The sequence below is a fragment of the Benincasa hispida genome, chromosome 12 (assembly GCF_027475165.1).
Source record: "Benincasa hispida cultivar pf3 chromosome 12, pf3_genome.v1.1, whole genome shotgun sequence".
Lineage (NCBI taxonomy): Eukaryota > Viridiplantae > Streptophyta > Magnoliopsida > Cucurbitales > Cucurbitaceae > Benincasa > Benincasa hispida.
The window spans coordinates 32,442,036-32,463,877 of NC_143489.1; the positions used below are offsets into that span (position 1 = coordinate 32,442,036).

General features: G+C 32.1%; 1 protein-coding gene across 1 annotated transcript; it reads left to right on the plus strand.

The window, feature by feature from the left end:
* The first annotated feature begins 10,189 nt into the window (after positions 1-10,189).
* On the plus strand, positions 10,190-15,667 carry LOC150031942 (protein NRT1/ PTR FAMILY 8.3-like). Its single transcript, XM_090308211.1, has 5 exons — positions 10,190-10,474; positions 12,122-12,227; positions 12,506-12,723; positions 13,191-13,747; positions 14,528-15,667. Exons 1-5 carry the CDS (start codon positions 10,424-10,426, stop codon positions 15,348-15,350), a joined length of 1,755 nt encoding a protein of 584 aa, XP_090164337.1. The 5' UTR covers positions 10,190-10,423; the 3' UTR covers positions 15,351-15,667.
* The last annotated feature ends 6,175 nt before the right edge of the window (positions 15,668-21,842 follow it).

The window sequence follows — 21,842 nt, forward strand, 5'->3', positions numbered from 1 at the left end:
TATTTTCTAAGTTGTAAACTCTTGGCGCAAAATCCAAGTCTCAGATAATTGGGCGTGCATGTAAAGAAAACTATTTGCCCTTCATGCATACTTCAATTTGATAAAGATGATATAGTTCAACTCTTGGATCTTGTCGGTGAAGGTATGGGTTCAAGGGAGTCAATCCTTGGCTCTAGGTCATCCCGTCCTTTGTTTATCGTCTTATGTTGGTCTTTACCTAAGTCAGGTTGTTGAAAGTTGAATGTCGATGTTGTCTGATGAATAGAGAAAAACTTTGATAGACTTAGTTGAGCTATTCGTGATCATGTTGACCGAGGAAGGATCAGTTTGTTTGAAGCGAAAGCTCTGGTTGATGGTTTGATTGTAGTTGAAAAAGAATGGGTTGGGTTTAACCCGCCTCTTGAGGTGGAGTTCGAAATGTTGGAAGTGGTTAATCTCCCTAATAGAAAGGAGTCTTCTTTAGTGGAAATTGGGGTTGTCATTAAAGACATTATTTTTGTGAAAAATTCTATGAACACTGTTCTTTTTTGTCATATTCCCAAAGAAGGAGAACAAATCTGCTCATGCTTTGAGCAGCTTTGGCATCGTCTCGTGGGTGTTCTTTGATGTGGAAAGATATTTTTCTAGATAGTATTCTCTCCCTTATTCGCAATGAGGAGGTGAGGGAGCTCGGTTGAACAGTACTTCTTTGTCTTTTCCTTTGTACCTAAAAAAAGTTGATAAAGATGTTTTTGTAACCAAAATTGATAAATATCTCAAGAGTGAGTAGTTTGATTCATAATATAAAAAAAGTGGATCCATTTAAATTCGTTAACAATATTCTTTATGAAAATGGCCTTAAAAAAATCTTCATCTTAGCAATGTTATTTTTAAATATTAAAATATTGTTTACTCCCAACCTAAAATATTGTTCTCCCAACCTCTTAAGTTCGCGTGATTTTATTTTTAGATTCTATTAAATAAAATGGTTAAATTATACATCTCGTGGAAAGATTCATTTTTACTATTAAATTGAAATTTTGCTCTAAAGAAACTTCAAACTTTAACATTTTTTTCTTTTTGAGTAGACGTGATAGAACCTCAACCTTTTAGGGTGGAGAGGATATCAATATCGTTGAGTTAAGTTTACTTCGACAATTTTAAACTTCAATTTATTCTAAAAAAAATATATGTATTTCATTAAAATAAAAGATAGAAATTGACGTGATATCTATTGAGGAAAATTAAAAGGATATTGTCCTTTTAGAAACTATTTAGAAAAATATCGTTGTTTTCAAACTATTTGTAAAAATATTTTTTTTTTTTTTAAAAAAATAAGTCAAGGGTTCAAAATTCGACTTAGGTTGGTCGAATTTTGAACCATTGACCTTGCCCTTTTGCTTTTCCAAGGTTTCCGTTATTATTTTGAGAGAGAACGAGATTTTGAGAGGTTTCCATTATTATTTTGAGAGAGAGCGAGATTTTGAGAGGCTTCCATTATTATTTTGAGAGAGAGCGAGATTTTGAGAGAGAACGAGATTTTGAGAGGTTTCCATAATTTTCAGATAGAGCGAGATTATGAGCGAGATTTTGAGAGAGAGCGAGCTTTTGAGAGTGAGAGCGAGATTTTGAACAAGAGCGAGAGAGATAGCGAGATTTTGATAGGGAGCGAGAGTACACTCCAATTTTTGGGTCATCCGTACAAATGTCCCTTTTTTTTCTTTTTTAATTATTACACATTGACCTTCTTCTTTCTTTCTTTCTTCCTTTCTTTTTTTTTTTTTTAATTTTCCATTTAATAAAAACAATTTCTAAAAATATTTTATTATTTTATTTAAATTCTAGAACGAATAAATTAAAAAAAATAATCTCATAAAATTAAAAGAGAGAGAGCGAGAGCAAGAGAGCGAGAGTACACTTTTGGGTCATCCATATAAATTTCCCTTTTTCTTTTCTTTTTTAATTATTACACATTGTCCTTCTTCTTTCTTTCTTCCTTTCTTTTTTTTTTTTTTTAATTTTCCATTTTATAAAAACAATTTCTAAAAATATTTTATTATTTTATTTAAACTCTAAAAAGAATATATTAAAAAAAATAATATCTCATAAAAATAAAAGAATGTAAATTAAATATAATATCTCATAAAAATAAAAGAATGTAAATTAAATATCTCATTTATATAAAAAATAATTACAAAAATCAATGTGTCCCAAGAGGCGGATGTTGTCGATTTTGAGTTGGTTGTCGTTGTCGACTTTGAATTTGAGGTTGCTCGGGTTCTTCTTGATGTTGCTCTGATACCTCTGCAAGCACTTCATAATATAAATATTCATTATGCTCTCCACGATCCCGACCATGTCCATGCACGTATGAAGATGAAGGACCAGCCTCTGAGTCATAATGTCCTAAACTAAATGTTGGCAACATCATCATCAGACTAACATAATCAGTTTGACTCTGCGCCTGCATCATAGGGGGCAACTCTTCCACATTATGCGCAACCTCATCAAACTCATCATCTTCCCGAATAGGTCCTCTACGTCCAGGAGCTGGTGGATGAACAATAGGTATATCATACATATAATGAATTTCCTTTATATAGCTTTGGTTGTCACTACATATAGCAAGAACCTGGTTCGGATCATTCGCAACCTCACGGAGTCTACTGTTGTTCGATCTCTGTGAATTATAAAACAATTAGACAATATTTAAAATAAATTTAAATTAAAAATAATTAGATAATATTCATTCATTTACCAGATGACCCACAGCTGCTCTCAGACAAGTGACGTAGCGTCTTGTGATATTATTATACCAATGAATATATTCTGGAGTGACATCTGTGTCAAACTGTTCAAGAGAAACCTCCACTGCAATAAACCTTGCACGATAGTGCCATCGCACTACCAAATGTGCAACTTTTTCAAACCAATCTCCAGTCCTTAGGTCAATATCATGCCGTACGGGTTCAGTATTACAAGGCGATGAGACATCCTGTTGAAAACCGAATTGTCTCATCACCCTGTCAGGAAGATGCCACTCACCAATGTAAAAACATATGAGAGGACTCATCGCCCGCCATATGTTTTGACCATTCGTACAAAAATTAGGCAAAGTATGCATAACAATTTTGTACGGCTCCCAAATAACCTGAAATACAAAATATTATATTAGAGAATATTAAAGACAAATACAATAAAAATGTGTATAAAATAATCAATTAGGTTCAATGTAATGTATCTGTTTAGGTTGAAGCAGATCAAACATGTATTTATATTGGTTGACTACATGTGTGGTTGTCCTAGTCAACAAAATTTATCTCTCCACCTAAATTTTTAAATTGATAATTTATAATTTAAATTAACTAAATTAGTGATATAAAAATTAAATTGAATTAAAACAACATACCGAGAACCGTAGGCTTATCCAACTAACTGAGTGTCATTAACATGTTGTAGCTGTGGAGCCATTGTTGGAAATCTGTCTCAAGTCCATAGTTGCAAAAGTATGAGAGGCCAACTATCTCTCGAACCTCAAGTCTTGTTGCTTTGCATAGTTGTTTATATAACCATGCCAAGTATGCTCCACCCCACGAATACCGCCCCGCATCATGGAGGTTAGCTAACAGTGGCTGGAACATTAAATGAACAAAATGACTTAATTTATCTGAAAACAGACTTCCACCCATCATTTGTAGTATATTTGCTCGCTCATATCTTATGAAGGTTTCCTCGTCTACATCATCTGTGAGCTCACGAAATTGTGTTCCTAACCATATTAAACTTAACCTCGATCTTTTAATCTTGTCGGCAGGTGGGGTCGCACCGAGGTACAGTTGACAAACTTCTAACCAGTCATCGTACATCACTCCGGTGACCGGCTCATCGTCAATAGGTAACCCCAATAACACTTCTATGTCTTGTAGAGTGATAGTGCACTCTCCAACAGACATATGAAGTGTATGCGTCTCGAGCCTCCATCTCTCAACCAAAGCCGTGGCCAGATGCCAGTCCAACTAAATAAATCCTAATCTGGCAACCCCATAGAATCGAAATGTGCGTAGTAGTGGTAGTATTCGAGGGTGGAGCGAGATAGTGCGCTGGAGAACTACCTCTCGACGTCTGCAAGATATTTATCCAGTAGTACGATCTCGCCATACAACAGATGATCAATGAATGGACTGGTCGTACAAAACATCGAGATCAACAAGTCCTGGGTTTAAAGCCATGATCTGAAAAAAAAAATATATTATTTCTCAATTAAAAAAATATTTGTTTCTCGATTAGAAAAATAATGTACAACTTAATTAGAAGAATATGTACAACTTAATTAGAAGAATAATGTATAAGTTAATTAAAATAATAATGTACAAGTTAATTAAAATAATAATGTACAGCTTTTTTGTATTAATCATATTACCATTTGTAAACAACAAAAATCTCAAGCATTTGCTTGCCATTTAAAAAAAAAAAAAACAAACATCAACTTTTTGTATTATACTTTTTATAAGAAGTATATTAAAAAATATTAAATTTTTTAGTTTATAAACATAAATTTTTTAAGTTTTATAAACGTCAAGTTTTTAAACATAAGAATAAATTAAACTTTTTATAACTATTTTTAAACATAGCAATAAATTAAACTTTTTATAACTATTTTTAAACATAACAATAAATTAAACTTTTTATAACTATTTTTAAAAATAACAACAAATTAAACTTTTCAAATTAAAATAACAACAAATTAAACTCAATCTCGTTCTCGCTCACAATCTCACTCTCTCAATCTAGCTCTCTCTTACAATCTCGCTCTCTCTTACAATCTTGCTCTCTCTTACAATTCAAAATTCTGTTATTGTTGTTATTTTTCATTAATGATTATTAATGTTTTTTTTTCTCATTGGTCATATGTATAATATATCGTAACTTCAACCCTCGACAACCCTAATATACATATTATTTCCAAGTTTTACTTTGTTTGTCGAGTTCTCAACTTTCGACCTCTACATTAATCGAATCATCAACCCTCGACTTCTAGCCTCGAACTCCCAAAACAACAATATTTCTCTAATAAGTTTCAAAACAACAATATTTCTCTAATAAGTTTTGAAAACAACAATATTAATATTAAAGGTCCTATCTATTGTGTAGAAATTGAGGAGCGTAAATAGTATTATTTACAATGTTACCTTAGTTTATCTCAAATGATATCTTTAAATCATTTGCATAATCGACTTTTATAAATTAACTATCTAGGTGAATGGTGTTATAAGTGATGTTCACGTATGACATTTAATTTTTATACATTAGTCATTATGTCAATTTTCATCTTTTTTTTACATATTAAAAAAACTCTCCAAAATTTTTGGAACTATTTTAAAATTCAAAGAAGAAGTATAATTTTATAAAATTAAAAATCAAATGCTTATCAAATAAGGCTTTAACTTAAAAAATTATGTCAATACATTATTGATAACTTTCAAATTTGTGTCTAACATGTTTCTAAATTTTAAATATTCTATATACTAGGTTTTTGACTTCTTTAATATATATTTCTATAATTTTCATTGACCTATTAGACACGAAATCAAAATATATGGATAATAAAATTTGATATAAAAGTTTAAAAACCTTGATAATATAAATGTTTTGAAGGATCAATTAAACATAATTTTGGAATTGTTTAGATTAAACTAGTAGTTCGATTTTTATACCTATATATTTTAGATTAAAATATTATTTCCTTATACTTTCATTTAATTTCATTTTAGTTCTTGTATTTTTAAATGCACATATAATAATAAGAGACATAATACAAGATTTAGTTACCTAGTTTGGTGCAATATCACCTGAGGGCAGTGTGCCCATCGATTATAGTGTTATACTTATTTATAAACTAACAATAATTACAATGACGCACGCATAGCCTAACTTAGTGAATGATCACTTAAGCTCCCCTAAGTATGAGACTTCTCAATGAAACTTAAGCTCCCCTAAGTGTGAAACTCCTTCTCAATGAGAACTTTTATCTTTACTACTACAAATGAAGACCACTTCATCTAGAATACTTAGACTTTCCTTAAATATGAGAATCACTTCTGAAGATGCAGTAGACGATTTATTAAAATCTAGAGAAACTCTCAATATCAACAACAACAAACTTTCACAATCTCGAGAATGTTTGTCGGTCCAAACACAAGATAGTGACTCAAATATTCTTTAAAGCGATAATCCTAAAGAGAGTACAACATCCACTTAAATACGCACCTCGAAAAAGGGAACCAAAGTCATACCATATATTACTAATCCCAGATTTCCAAAGGAGGAAAAGAAAATCCTAGACTAATTGCCCAGAATTTTCCATATACGAATATATTAAGACAATATCAACAACTGCAAAGACATAACGATCCAAGGAACAAGTTGACAAACATCTCATGAAACAACGATACCAGAATCTCTTTTATATATATATATAAGTTTTGTAATTTCAACTCTCTAATAAGTTCACTTTAAATGTAAATTATAAAATATATTTACAATATGAAATTGGTAAAATTCTAAAAAAAACAACATTTGAGTTAAATGTCTTTTTCTTGGATGTATAAATTTTGATAAAATTATTCAATAATTTGTGTCTCGATCAAACTTATTTTTGTGTAGAAGTTTTATTTATTTTTAATAAATAAAATTGATGAGTTCATACAGATCTTAACACTCTTTAATTTAGTATATGAGAGAGAGGAAAAATTAATTGAAGTAAAAAATTGCAACACTCAGATTAATATAGGACCTATTTAATTGAGAAACTGGAAACAGAAATTTAAAAGTAATGAATTTGATGAAAATAAAGCTGTATTTCATATTTTTAGATATGTGTTTGGTAATAACTAGAATTTGACTCTAATTTAAGCCATTATTTCAAATGTATTTGATACTATATTTATATACCATAAAACTAGTTGTAGTTACTCATTACATATTAATTTGACTATAAAATATAATTAATTTATGAACATGTTTAATATTAAAAAAAATCTATACTTATTATTTTGTAATGTTATATAATTTATAATACATTACATAATATATATTTTAATTTTTCTAAAATTAATTGCATTTATAACATGACTATATTTCCAAAACATTTTATCTTAAAATTTAAAACTTAGCAGCATCTAATCCTCATGCAACCATATTTATTTACGAAGGATTTTCAAAAGATAGAAAAATAAAGGAAACTACTTACATAAAATATAAAATTTTAATTTTCTTCGATGGATGTTACCTATCAGTATCTATCAGTGATGAAATTAATAGAAGTCTATCACTGATAAATACTGATAGAAGTTTAACAAAGTCTAGACTTCTATCAGCATCTACTAGTAATAGACTATGATAGAGTTGATAGAAGTTTATCAATGTTTATCAATATTTTTTTTATTATTGTAAATAATTTGACATTTCTTCTATCTATAAAAATTTTCCTTTATACATTGTTGAAAAATATTTTAAAATATTTTTTTATAAAATTGCTTCATGATATTTTTTATTAAATGTAGTTTGAGTTGCACAAACTTAAATTGCACCCAAGTTTTTTTCTAAAAAAAAATGTTGTTTTTAAAATTTGTACTATTTAAATTATAGAATCTAAAAAGAAACAGAATTTGTCGAAAATTTTTTTAGTACAATAAAAAATATCATATTTTTTTTATTCTCGCTATAAATTTATCTTTATGAATATTTACAGACTCCACGTCAATGTCAGTAAGTTTTATCGAATTTAGTTATATAATATATATATATATATATATATATCTGTTGCATGTAGTATTCAACACAAGGTGATTGCCCATTTGACGAGGAGCCACTCTAGATATGTGAGCCATATCGTTTTGGGTTGTGGTCACAATCACCTAATTTTTTTTTTCTCCCACTTTCCGCTAAAATCTAAAAAGTATTATTAAAATTTTGATAAAATATCATGAAACTTGCTTTGAAAGAAAGGAAGAAAGAAAAACTCTTGAGTCGTTTGTCGTATAAAATTGAGTTGAGTTAAGTTGGTAATTATTATAGGAGAGAGGTAATTGGGAGAGTTGATACAAATAACGAGATGAGAACTGTGAATAAATGCAAATAACGAGATATTAAACCTTTTTAATAATTGGTGAACTAAATTGTGGGTGGTTTTTTTATCCACCCAACCCAACCCGACTTGGGGGGCCAAACACCTCTTTTGTGAATTATATGCACGTATAAAATGTAAATTATAGATGTTTTAATTGTATTATTAAAAAATATTATTTGTAAATTGTATGGTAGAGAGCATAGCTCAATGTGTATATAAATTTGTTTATAATTAAAAAGTGTGCAATTCCAATCTACTAATTGGTAAATATTTTTAATTTATAAAATATCTACCATCTAAATGTCTATTTTATTAGAATCTTGAATTTTCACGAAACAAGAACGGTTAAAATCTAAAAATCCAACACGAAACGGTTTTCAACAAATTGGTTTCTTTTCTTTAATTTTCAAAACTTTAACTTTATTTTTTAAAAATATTTGTAAAATATAGATTAAAAAAATAAAAGAAATTAACATCTATAAACAATGTTTATAAACTTAACTTTAAAAAGGTAAAAACAAAACCAAATGATTATGTAACTTTGGTTTAAATAAATATGCCTAAATATCAGGGTTGTTTTTAAACGTGACAAAAAAAAAATTACAAATATAGCAAATTTTCAGAAGTCTACTCGTTTTTATCATTGATAGATTCAAACACGAATAAACTTCTATCAGTGACTTTAATAGACATCAATAGAAGTTTATCAATATATCTATCATCGATAGAATATGAAATTTTGTTGTATTTATAAATATTTTCAATAATTTTCCCAAATACTACTATATTTTAATTTGAAAAATGTTTTTGAAGAATTTGACTACCAAACTAGAAATCAGAGTTTTAATAAGAAATTTTAACTGAAAACTCAAAATCACAAACCAATTGGAAGCGGATAAAATTATTAATATTAAATCCAAAATTGACCTAGTGTCTCTGAATGTAACCTTTTCGTTTCTTATTTTTAATTTTTAAAAATTAAGTTTATTTTATTCATATTTCTTACAATAATGTTGAATTCTTAGCTAAATTTCAAAAATAAAAACTTTTTGAAAGTTACATTTTTTAATTCTCAAAATTTGACTTTGTTTTTTAAACCATTGGTAAAAAGTATATAACAAATGAAAAAATTTAGAGAAGAAAGTAGTGTTCAAAGGCTTAATTTTCAAAAACAAAAACAAAAACGAAGACAAAAAAAAAAAATGGTTACCAGACGGGATCTACAAGATGCAATAAAGGTTTACATCCTTTTATAATTTGTATTTCTCAATGACATTTCTTTTAATATACCTTTAAAATACATTAAGTGTACTTTTTTTACTATGACTATTTTTAATTAGATCAAAAGGATAAGATAGTATATTATTTAATCAAAGCGAGCATAATTCGATTGACATATGAATGTGTTAGCAATCGAGAGATCTGTAGTCTGAGTCCGGTACTTATTGTATTAAAGTCATAAAAAATATCTAAGAGATGCAATAAGGTTTATACATCCTTTTTATAATTTTTATTTCTAAAAGTTTTTTTTCTCAAAATATATTTTGAAAGTGCATTAAGTATACATTTATGACTATTACTATTTTTAATTAATCTAAAAGATAAGATAGTATATCATGTCAATAAACGAGCATAATTCAACTTACATATGAATGTGTTAACACCAAGAGGCCTATAATATATATCAAAAGACAAAATAACACAATAGTTAATATAATTACTTTTCAAAATCTTGAAGAGTAAACTAAATATTCTAAAAAAAAATTAATTTTTTTTTAAAAAAATAAGTAAAAGTAAGTATTAAAGAAAAGTAGAGACTAGGTTTTTTAAATTCCGAAACATTGTAGGAAAAGAATATGTGAGTTTCATTTTTGGAGATTTTTAAAAATATAAAAATAAGAGAAAATATTTATATAAATAAGAAATATTTAATTATAATTGTGAATGTGTATCACATATATAATCGTTAATAAAAATCTATCAAAATAATAGAAACTGTTACAAATTTATCACTAATAGATGTTAAAAGTCTACCAATATTTAATAATATATTCTTTTGCTATTTCTTCATAATTTTTTTTGTTTGTGAAAATTTCTCTATTTTTTTTTTCTTATCATTTTCATTTTTTTAAGTAGATTTTCATTTTCGTTTTTGACTTGCATGATCCATAGTTTTTCTTTTAAAATTTTCATTTCAATTATAATGATTCATTGGGTCATCGCCCATGTGTTGATATTTATATTTATAGGACTCACTTTGCTTCTCCAAATTATCTTTCTTATTATTGTATTCTTTCTGATCGGAGAAATAGCGCAATGGGTTCTCAGGAGGACGACCGAGCAATCTTGGAGGAGGGTCTTTTGCAGGTTTAATCTCTATCCCTCGGAATTTTCGGAATTGGACTGTTTCCGCTAATCGAATGGTCAAAGGGTGTAAATCACTTGAATCTCGAACCCATTTGAACTTTTCATCCCGGATTTGATATTTTCTTTCCCCTGTTCGTTAGAGTTTTTAGACGAAAATCTAGAGGATATATATGAAAAGAACATGGATAACCTTTTTACCGAATTAATCGTTTGTGTTATTAAATTGACAATTTAAGCACTTGGATGCCTTGATGACGCTTTCTAAGAAACGGTTTAATAATCTATTCTGATATGCTCATTGGGTATGAAATTGATTTCATATTTTTTGGTTTAATCTTCTTCCTATGAGTATTGTGGAAGCCGTTTATTTCGTTATATACAGTCAATTCTTTATAATACTGAAGCGTTTTATTTATTTGGAATTGGGTTTGTGAAGGCTGATGACCATTTGTTTACCTCCTGCGCCTTTCTTTTTCCCGCCCGTATTAAGGCTTCTTTAATTTAGCATGATTATGGGAGAGTTTATTTTCCCCTGTAATTGATTTGCAATAGATAATTTGGATGGTTACTCATTTGTGAGGCCATATGAACACACGAGAGGTTTTTTTTTTTTTTTTTTTTTTTTTTTTTTTTTTTGTGGGCTTAGTTTTTTGTAGGCGCATTCATTCATTTTTTTTCCAAGGAAAGTTGTTGAAATTAGAAAAGCAAATGAGACACATGAGAGGCGATTTGTGCAAGTATATGCACACCCATTACTCGAGTTCATTGTTACTCTAACCAAAAGTCCTTTTGAGTTTTTTCTTGTGACTGTACCTTCGAAGCAGGCTGGATATTGTGTGTTAAAACATGATGTTTTTGGTTAAGTAGAAGGATTTTCTCCGGTTGTGTGGCTGAGTGGCCATTGTTAGGTTAAAGGGGAAGGGATTGGGATAATTAGATATTGGTGTTCAGATTTTTGGATAAGGAATGAGAAACTCAACAACATAACCACACTCGTCAATTTCCTCATATGTTGGCACCAAGCATCAACTGTTTTTGGATTGCTCATTCCAAGACTGAAGGAATGAGTATGTTGGCCAGTTTCTAGTCCACCTCGTGATTGACATATATAATATATAGGCATTATAATTACATATATATTCTAAAGGAATTTTCTTTACATTTTTCTCTTAACACGTCATATTACATGTGTCATGTTAATAATTTTCATACAAGAGACTTCTAAGGGTTGTGGGGGTTTGTGAAGTGTTCTTATGAGGTATTTGGTTGAGGAGCAAAAAAAAAAAAATGTAATAGAGGGTTACAGAGGGAGAACCAAGGAGGATATGTGTGCACTTATTAGGGTCCATGTCTCTCTTTCGGCTTCAGATGTCAAGTTTTTTGTAATTACGTTTTAGGTCCTATTTTGCTTCATTGGATTCCGTTTTGGTTTTAGTTTGGCAACTTTTGTTTGGGGTTAGTTGTTTGTGTCTCCTTGTATGCTTTTATTTCTAGGTTCACACTTCATAAATTAATAAAAGTAATAATAATTTGGGGGAAAAAAAGATAATATATATATATATAAGGGTGGTCATGTTATTTATCTTACTTTGCTACACTGCTGGGGTCAACACCTACAAATGCTTAACTTTTGATTTCCTTCTGTAGAATGAAAGCAATGGACTGTATACAGGCGATGGCTCAGTTGACTTCCATGGGAATCCTGTCCTCAAGCAAAATACAGGAAACTGGAAAGCATGCCCATTCATTCTAGGTACTTCTTTTGTGCGTTGGCATAATTAGCATAAACTAGTAACTCAACTTGGACTTAACGATTTAAACTTCAACTGTTATGATCTATATATAATCTAGGGTCATTCTTCCTCTAAAAAATTTTTGTGCTCTTCCCCATTGGAGATGCAAATGTAATGCATTTTTCTAAACGTTTCCCCCCTTTTCTTTATTGTATTTCAATCCTTGAGAAGTTTAAAGTTTAAACTGTCTTTTCTTTTTTATTCTTTACTTGACATTTCATGCCCCTTTTTCGTACAGGGAATGAAGGCTGTGAGCGATTGGCCTACTATGGGATTTCAACTAACCTTGTTACTTATCTTACAAATAAACTACATCAAGGAAATGTATCAGCTGCTAGAAACGTCACTACTTGGCAAGGAACTTGTTATCTTACACCCCTCATTGGAGCTATACTGGCAGATGCATACTGGGGAAGATATTGGACAATTGCTGCTTTTTCAACAATTTACTTTATCGTATGTCTCATGTGAAGTGGATTCGCCATCCCCCCTTCCCTGGCATTTTTTTTATATTTGTGTTCTTTTGCAGATTATAGTGAATAGTGTCATGATGTTCTTTTTTGATAGACTCCTTTGCAACTTTAGGCCCTCTTGAATGAACTGGTTAACACTTTTTCCCCATACTTTTCCTAAAAAAGTTATTTTGAATTATGATCTTATTCTCTTGTTTTTCTGTCTTTCCAAATCCTGTAATGTTAAGTTTAAAATGTAAGAATATTGATAACACAAGATAGTTGCCTTCCATAGCGCAATAAACAGTTTATCAAGTAATATGACTTGTGAAAAGTACTTTAGGGAGGTTATTTGTGGATCATGTGTACTATATTTTGTTGCATAGCATGCACCCATTTCTTTTACCTGCATGCTAGTCTCAAATATTATCTTTTCAGAGTGCAACTAAAGATGCAGGTTTTTCTCTACAGGGAATGTGTACATTAACTCTCTCTGCATCTGTTCCTGCTCTAAAGCCTGCTGAATGTGTCGGGTTTATGTGTCCCCCAGCTTCTGCTGCTCAGTATATGGTATTTTTCCTTGGACTCTATTTGATTGCCCTTGGGACAGGTGGAATCAAACCGTGTGTGTCATCATTTGGAGCAGATCAGTTTGATGATACCGATCCTGCTGAAAGGGTTAAAAAGGGCTCATTTTTCAACTGGTTTTACTTTTCAATCAATATTGGTGCTCTTATATCGAGTAGTTTCCTGGTTTGGATACAAGACAATGCCGGGTGGGGTCTAGGGTTTGGCATCCCTGCATTATTTATGGGCCTTGCTATTATAAGTTTCTTTTCTGGCACAAAGCTCTACAGATTTCAGAAACCGGGAGGAAGCCCAATTACAAGAATGTGCCAGGTTTTGGTTGCATCCTTTCATAAGCGAGATCTAAGGGTTCCTGCTGACAGTAATCTTCTGTATGAGGTGCGAGACAAAAGTTCTGCCATTGAAGGAAGTCGCAAGCTGGAACACAGTGATGAACTGAGGTAACTTTCTTCACTGGCTGATATATAATCTCTATCTGCATTCCAAAATATTTAATCTTAATCCTTTATTAGGCAGACTTCTTATTATTGTGGGGAAGTCTAATTCACGTGAAAATTTGATTTGCCAATTATGGATTAACTGATGCAGTAAAGCGCTGTTATTCTTTCACCATTTATGTGCATGTATAGGGGTGAGGACCAATCTTTCTCCTCTTTCCAATTACCAAGAAATTTCTGAGATCGTGTTAGTGGGATCTCCAAATGATATTTTGTGATAGCAGTAATCGGCATTAGTTTTTTAGTAGATTTGCTGGTTTAATCCATCAGGTATATGTGTTGTGGTACAGAGGCATGTTAGAATTTATGCATATTTTGAATCTGTTCTAATCACGTGAATATCTGGTTGATAATTAGCAACCTTACTGCTGCACTATGACCTTCAAAATAATACTAGTTATTACTCTCTGTGCTGACCTTTCTTTGCAAGAAGCAACATCATTTTGTCTGTAGTAAACCTTGCAATTAAATGATGTTTTACTTGGCATATGGTGTGAAAACTTGATTGTGATTGAATAAGGAGACTGTGCAAATACACGACTTATGACTTGATTGGAATGAATGATATTCTAAATGCTTTAAAAAGTGGTTTCAAGTTCTAAAAAATGGTTTTTAAGCATTTGAAAAGTAATTCCAACCCGACTCTCAATGATTACATTTGCATGAAAAATGAGTTATTCCCAGAAGAAGTTCAGCCCAAACTTTTTGTTTTTAATGCTGCAGATGCCTTGATAAAGCGGCTGTCATCTCTGATGCTGAGTTGAAAAGCGGGGACTTCTCCGATCCCTGGAGGCTATGCACAGTAACTCAGGTCGAGGAATTTAAGATTCTTATCCGAATGTTCCCAATATGGGCTACTGGAATCGTCTTTGCTGCTGTATACGCCCAAATGTCAACATTATTTGTGGAACAAGGGACAATGCTGAACAAGACCATTGGTTCTTTCCGTATTCCTCCAGCCTCTCTCTCGACCTTCGATGTAGTAAGTGTTATTTTCTGGGTACCTGTGTATGATAGATTCATAGTCCCAATTGCAAGAAAAGTCACAGGAAAGGAGAGGGGATTCACCGAAATACAGCGGATGGGTATCGGCCTGTTCATATCGGTTTTATGCATGTCAGCTGCAGCCATGGTAGAGATCAAACGACTGGAACTTGCAAGAGAACTTGATTTAGTGCATAAACCAGAGGCTGTACCACTAAGCATACTTTGGCAAATACCACAATATTTCTTGCTGGGTGCAGCAGAAGTATTCACATTCATTGGACAGCTTGAGTTTTTCTATGATCAATCTCCAGATGCCATGAGAAGTTTGTGTAGTGCATTGTCTCTATTGACCACTGCTTTGGGGAATTACCTCAGTTCCTTCATTCTAACCATTGTCACTTACTTGACAACAAGAAATGGGCAGCCTGGATGGATACCAGATAACTTAAATGAGGGCCATTTGGATTTCTTCTTCTGGCTGTTGGCTGGACTGAGCTTCTTGAACTTGTTGGTTTATATTGTCTGCGCCAAACGCTACCGGCCAAAAAAGGCTTCTTAGGGAGCATTTGGGACAAGGGATGAAGTTATGAAGTTTGGGATAGTTGTGAATTTCTGGGACCCAAAATGTAAGAAGTTTTTAAGATATAAAATTGATGTTTTTTAGTTGTGGACCTACAAAATTCTTGGACCAAACAGGAGTGGAGTTCACAACTCTCTATTTCTCAACTCTTGGCTCAAACAACCCTTTTAAGTATGAAGGAAGTAGGTGATGTAACTTGGGTTATTATTATGATCTATTGTATATAAATTATATAATGTCTCTTTTCTTTTCTCTTTAAACTTTAAATTCATTTTTATTTTGCAATTTGGCAAAAATTTGATGTTATGTGCTGAAGTATGGAATGGATTAGTAACAATCTCTGTTGGTTTATTAGTTTATTGTTATTATTCTAATTTTTAAGGCTCAGTGTTTGAGAAAATCTTTATGGTAGTTTTTTAAATGGAATAAAGAATAATTTTCCTATCAGCATTTTGGGAAAAGGAAACATTAAGGAAGTGAGATCATGTATTAAAATATCTTATATATGATGTAAGGGACCCTTGTAGAATTTGAGCCAATTCTTCTATATTTCTTGGCATTCATGCACTAGGCCAGTTAATTGATATCAACAATTTATCTGTAATATTAATCTTCTAAATCCTATTTAAACATGACTATCTATTCTTTACATAATATCAGAGACAAAATTGAAGTCTTCTATGCCTAAATATATCATTAATCCCACCTTTTTGAGTGAGAGAAAATAAGCTTAGGTTTGGTAAGACCATGCAACCCATCACTAAGACTAATCCTTGTCTTAAATTAATAAAATATTTAATCAAAACATTTTGAAGATGTTTAGTATAATTTAATTGATTTTTTAACTTAAAAAAAAAGGACATTATTTTAACCCACTAAACTTGAGAATGAAATGGGAGATGGAGATGGAGTAATCCTTGTCCTGTCTTGCAAACATTCTATTCCAAATGTCATAATATGGCACATGTGTCTTTCTTCCATTAATTAGTATTTGTTGAAGAAATAGAAATTTCAATTTTTTTTTTTTTTTTAAATGTGGAGAGAGATACTCTTTTAACTAGATAGGGATAATATCAATTTGTACTCTTAAATTTAGAGTTTGTAGCAATTTAAATATTAAAATTTATTAGAATTTGTATCAATTTAAATGCCAAAGTTTTCTAAGGGTATCAATTTATATCATCTATTACATCCCACTTATTTTGAAAAATTGGTATGAAACTCACAATTATACCAATTAAACCCCTAAAGATTCATAAAATAAATCAATTTAGACTCTTAATTAGAATTTACTTTAAGAATCATTCATGCATTTTATTTTAATCGTCTATTTTGTAAAATCGACATTTGAAAATTGATGTAGTTGTATTGTAGTTGAATTTAAATTGTTGTTAGAATTGAATTAATTGTTTCTTGACGCTTTAACCTATTGTAACAACCAGCTGTAATAGAAGCGGTTTATTACCTTCTTTAACAGGTATTTTCCTTAGGTTGACCAGCTCCCTAGGTTAACAACCATCTAATGTATATAAATAGGCCTTTGTGCCTTCATTTCTAATCATTAATAAAAGAAGTATTCTTGAAGTCTTGAAGCAATACGTCAGCTGGTATTAGAGCATCGATCCAACGCGAACTCTTCTTGGATCTCAATCTGAAATGGACGCGGAAGCATCCTTTTCAACTAAAGCTGTCGAAGCTCGTTTGTTAACAGTGGAGAAGTCTATCATCAAAATGAGAAGTGAAATGGTTGAGTTACGATCCATGTTAGCTTAAGTTCTTAGCCAAATGAACATTCAAATTGGAGGGGACGGTCAAAAATATGTGGAAATATCAAACAAAGGTAGAATCCGGATCCAAAAACCTCAAGATTTTGGTATGAATAAGGCGAAAGGTGAAGAAGTGACCATACTTGATAAACAATAACCACAAAGAAACTACGGAAAGATCAAGATTAACGAAGTATTTCATCAAGAAACCAGACAAAACAAAAATGCAGCTCCAAGAAACCTATACCAAACAAGATTCAGACCTCAAGAACTTCATAGAGGAAGTTGTATGTTGCAAGATTCTGATTCTTCGAGTGAAGGAGGGAGCTACTTGGGTGGCTTACAAGAGAGAATGAGCTTTCACCGTGGAGGATAACTAGTTCATCATAGTAATACCGAGTACAAGATGAAAATCGACCTCCCTAGTTTAATGGACGGTTGAACGTAGAAGAATTTCTTAATTGGACTTCAAAGGTAGAAAACTTCATTGAATATGCTAACATTTTGGATAACAAGAAAGTTAAACTTGTAGCCTTAAAGTTTCAAAGAAGTGCATCGGCTTGGTGGGATCAACTTGAAACCAATCGCCGTTACTATGGTAAATCTTCAATCAAATCTTGGCCGAAACTCTTGAAATTAATGAAGAAAAGGTTCCTTCCCTTAAACTATCAACAAAGACTTTACAACTAATATCAACGTTGTAAACAAGGGGATCGATCTATCTTGATTACACGGAAGAATTTCATAGACTTGGTGCTCGGAATAACCTTCCTGAATCAGAACAACAATTGGTTTCAAGATTCATTCTTGGCCTTCGAGAAAAGATTCAAGAAGTTGTCAAGTTACGCCCGGTAGCATATTTTGTGAATTCCATCACTCTTGCAACAACAATTGAAGAAAGCACTGAGCTAAAACCAACAAAGACCTATCAAAGAAGACAACCTTGGGAAAGGCAGTAACAATCTTTCAAAAGAGCAACCACTGATCAGCCACAGCTGAATGCTTCGGAGGCAATAAAAAACCAGAAAACCAAGAAGGATGAGGTTCCTCCTAAAACCTCAAATGGCCGAGGGACTAAAAGCATCACCCTCAAGAGGAACTCGAATCCTTATCAAAGGCCAACACTAGGAAAATGCTTTCCATATGGGCAACGAGGCCACTTGTCCAATGAGTGCCCTCAACGAAGAACTTTAGCCATTCAAGAAGAAGATGCCTTTGATGAAGCTAACTGTGATGAGGACAACTTAGATGACCCTACAATGGTACAACCAGATGACGGCAACCAACTTTCTTGTGTTCTTCAACGAGTCTTGATAACTCCTAAGGCAGAAAACCATTCCCAAAGGTATGCTCTTTTCCGCACAAGGTGCACAATTAATGGAAGATTTTGTCAAATAATCATAGACAGTGGAAGCACAGAGAATATTGTCTCCAAGAAGCTAGTTTTTGCCCTTAACCTTACAGTTGAACCACACCCCAATACTTATAAGGTAAATTGGATTACTAAAAAAGGAGAAACAATAGTCAAGGAGATTTGCACAGTACCCCTGTCCATCAGCAATGTATATCAAGATCAAATTGTGTATGATGTTCTTGAAATGGACGTCTGTCATGTCCTCTTAGGTCAACCATGGAAATGTGACAATAGAGCACTTCACAATGAACGAGATAATACATACGAATTTATTTGGATGGAAAAAAAGGTGGTCCTCTTTCCTGCCGGTAAGTAAGTCACCACAAATAAGGTACCTTCTTCCTCAACTAAACAACTTGTTCTATTATCTCAGGGCAATGATCTTTTGCATTCTAAAGAACAATCTCTTTTAGCCTTTATAGTAAAGCAAGATCCTTTTGAATCATCCAATAATGACCATCTAGATCCACACATTTCTCATTCATTAGAAAAATTTCCCTCTATTTTAGAAGAACCAAAATCTCTTAGATAAAGGGCATATACAGCCTAGTCTTGGCCCATGTGCTGTCTCGGCATTGCTTGCACCCAAGAAAGATGGTTCATGGTGACTTTGTGTTGATAGTAGGGCAATTAACAAGATAACCATCAAATATAGGTTCCCTATCCCTAGATTGTTGGACCTTCTAGATCAATTAGGGGGAGCATCCACTTTTTCTAAAATAGATCTTAGAAGTGGATATCACCAAATTAGAATAAGACCCGGAAATGAGTGGAAAATTGCCTTCAAAACAAATGAAGGACTTCTCGAATGGTTAGTCATGCTCTTTAGCCTTTCTAATGCCCCTAGTACCTTTATGCGCTTAATGAATCAAATTTTATTGCCTTATCTTAATAAATTTGTAGTTGTTCACTCCGATGACATCTTAATTTATAGTTGTTCTTATGAATCTCATCTTGAACACTTGCATATTATCTTTACTGTTTTAAAAGAAAATACTCTATACATAAATTGAAAAAAAAAATACTCTTTCCTTAAAAATCAACTTTTTTTAGGGTTCTCAATAAGTTGTAAAGGAGTTAGTGTAGATCCAAAGAAAATTAAATCAATTCTTGATTGGCCTCAACCTAAATCCGTTAAGGAGATTCAAATTTTTTTAGGTTTAGCATCACTTTATAGAAAATTCTTACGAAATTTCGGCATACTAGCTAATCTTCTCTCTGCTTGTTTAAAAGCTCACATTTCTTTTGCTTTGGGTAAGGAGCAAAGTGCAAGTTTTGATGAACTCAAGAAAGCTTTAAATACAACTCCAATTCTTGGGTTTCCAAATTTTCAAAAACCTTTTGAAGTGTCTGTAGACACTTTAGGTGTGGGAATAGGAGCAGTACTTAGTTAAGATAAACACCCTATAGAGTCTTTTAGCGAAAAATTGAGTTCTCCTTGACAAAATTGGTCAACATATGAACAAGAACTTTATGCCCTTATCTGTGCCTTAAAATAATGGGAACATTATCTCCTTGGGAAAGAATTTATTTTATTAACTGACCATTTTTCTTTAAAATTTTTGTATTCTAATAAATCTATCAGTCGCATGCATGCTAGATGGCTCCAATTCCTCCAACGATTTGATTTTTTCATCAAACACACTCCCGGTAATGTCAACAAAGTTGTGGATGCCTTAAGTCGAAAAGGTACACTTCTAACTTTACTTCAAGGTGAATTGTAGCTTTTAACCATTTACCTGAATTAAGACATTTGGTATGCTTGTTCAAACCATCTTCCAGTTAGAGACTTTCATATTTTTTTATGGCTTTTTATTAAAAAAAAAATGACACTCTATGCATCCCACACACTTCACTTAGAGAGTCACTTCTAAAAAAAAGCCCATTCGGGTGGTTTAGCCGGACACTTCAATAAAGATAAAACCTTAGCACTGTTGGGTTGTATGTCCTAAAACTTGCAGTTTGTAGAGCTAAACATATTCTATTATCAATAAAGATGTTATTCTACATTGCTTTAATAAAGTTATTATTGAAATTATAAATTGCACTTATAAAAGGCTAAATCCAAAAACTAAGATTCATGGTTGTTATATGAATACTTGAAATTTATGTAGAGACATAAAGATGGATCAAGTTCGAGTAAATAGCCAAAACGATCTATAGTATATTAATAAGATTGGGTGTCTTATTCTGGTAAAGATATTGGATGCGGCCCACTCTGTAGTTGTTACAATCTGTTGTAAGGTACTACAAATGAAGTAATCTTGATTCGTTCATGTACTAACATGAGAAGTGAGGGCGTCCTATGCAATAAGTTTGCATAAGATCAGACCACAAAATAAGTCACTCTTACTTTATATGTTGTTTACTGTTTAAGATTTACTATTTTGCTTAAATGACCTAGGTAACATGATCTTAATCCTGAGCTAACTATGAACTTCTATTTATTCGGAATTATCCTTAGATTTGCATAGGTGAGGGTTGGCTCAACAGCGCCGGCTCAATAAGCCTCCCATTTTAGGGGTAAGACCGGGTAGATAGTTGGAGACATAGGGTGCAAGACGGAATTCACGCCTACCCGATTTAAGGATAAAAGGAAGGTTGCTCTCTTAAGTACTGAATCCAAGTCTTGAACAAGGGGTGTCCATCCTTTCATTGGCTCGACAAGGATCCAGTTTAGAGATTGGATCACAAACCAATTGTTCATTAGAGGATCAGTGGAACTTAAGGAGCAAGACATAATTTTGGGGGTAAAACAACATTTGACCCAATCGTTATTACGAATAACCTATGAAGGATCGACTTATTGATTATGGTTAAATCAAGTGGACACAAATATATCTACAGTGAGAAGATTGTAACTATCAAGCTATAATGATGTGACTCAATAGTTAACGAATACTGATTAATTCGTTCTAAAGAGCGCCGAGCAACAAGAACAAGCAGGAGTCGTCTTATCTGCCTAGAAAGATTCTCGAAGACTTTCTATGTCACACCCCACCCCAGATCACCATCTTAGCCTAGAGAAGGGCGTGACTGCAGTAGTTATCAACCCTTAGGCTGACACTTACTGCCTAAAAACTCTTGCGGAATAACTCTGATACCAAATACAAATTATATGCAACGGGACGGCTGTAGACCCACAATTTACTAACTTAGAAACTTAATATGTTTAGAGTATTTACAATATTAGATTTACAAGTCCCAAAATCCACAAACCCTAGTCCCTATATGAACAATAGTAACATGTGTACAATATTAACAGTAACCACCTAGCAAACGGTTACAAAT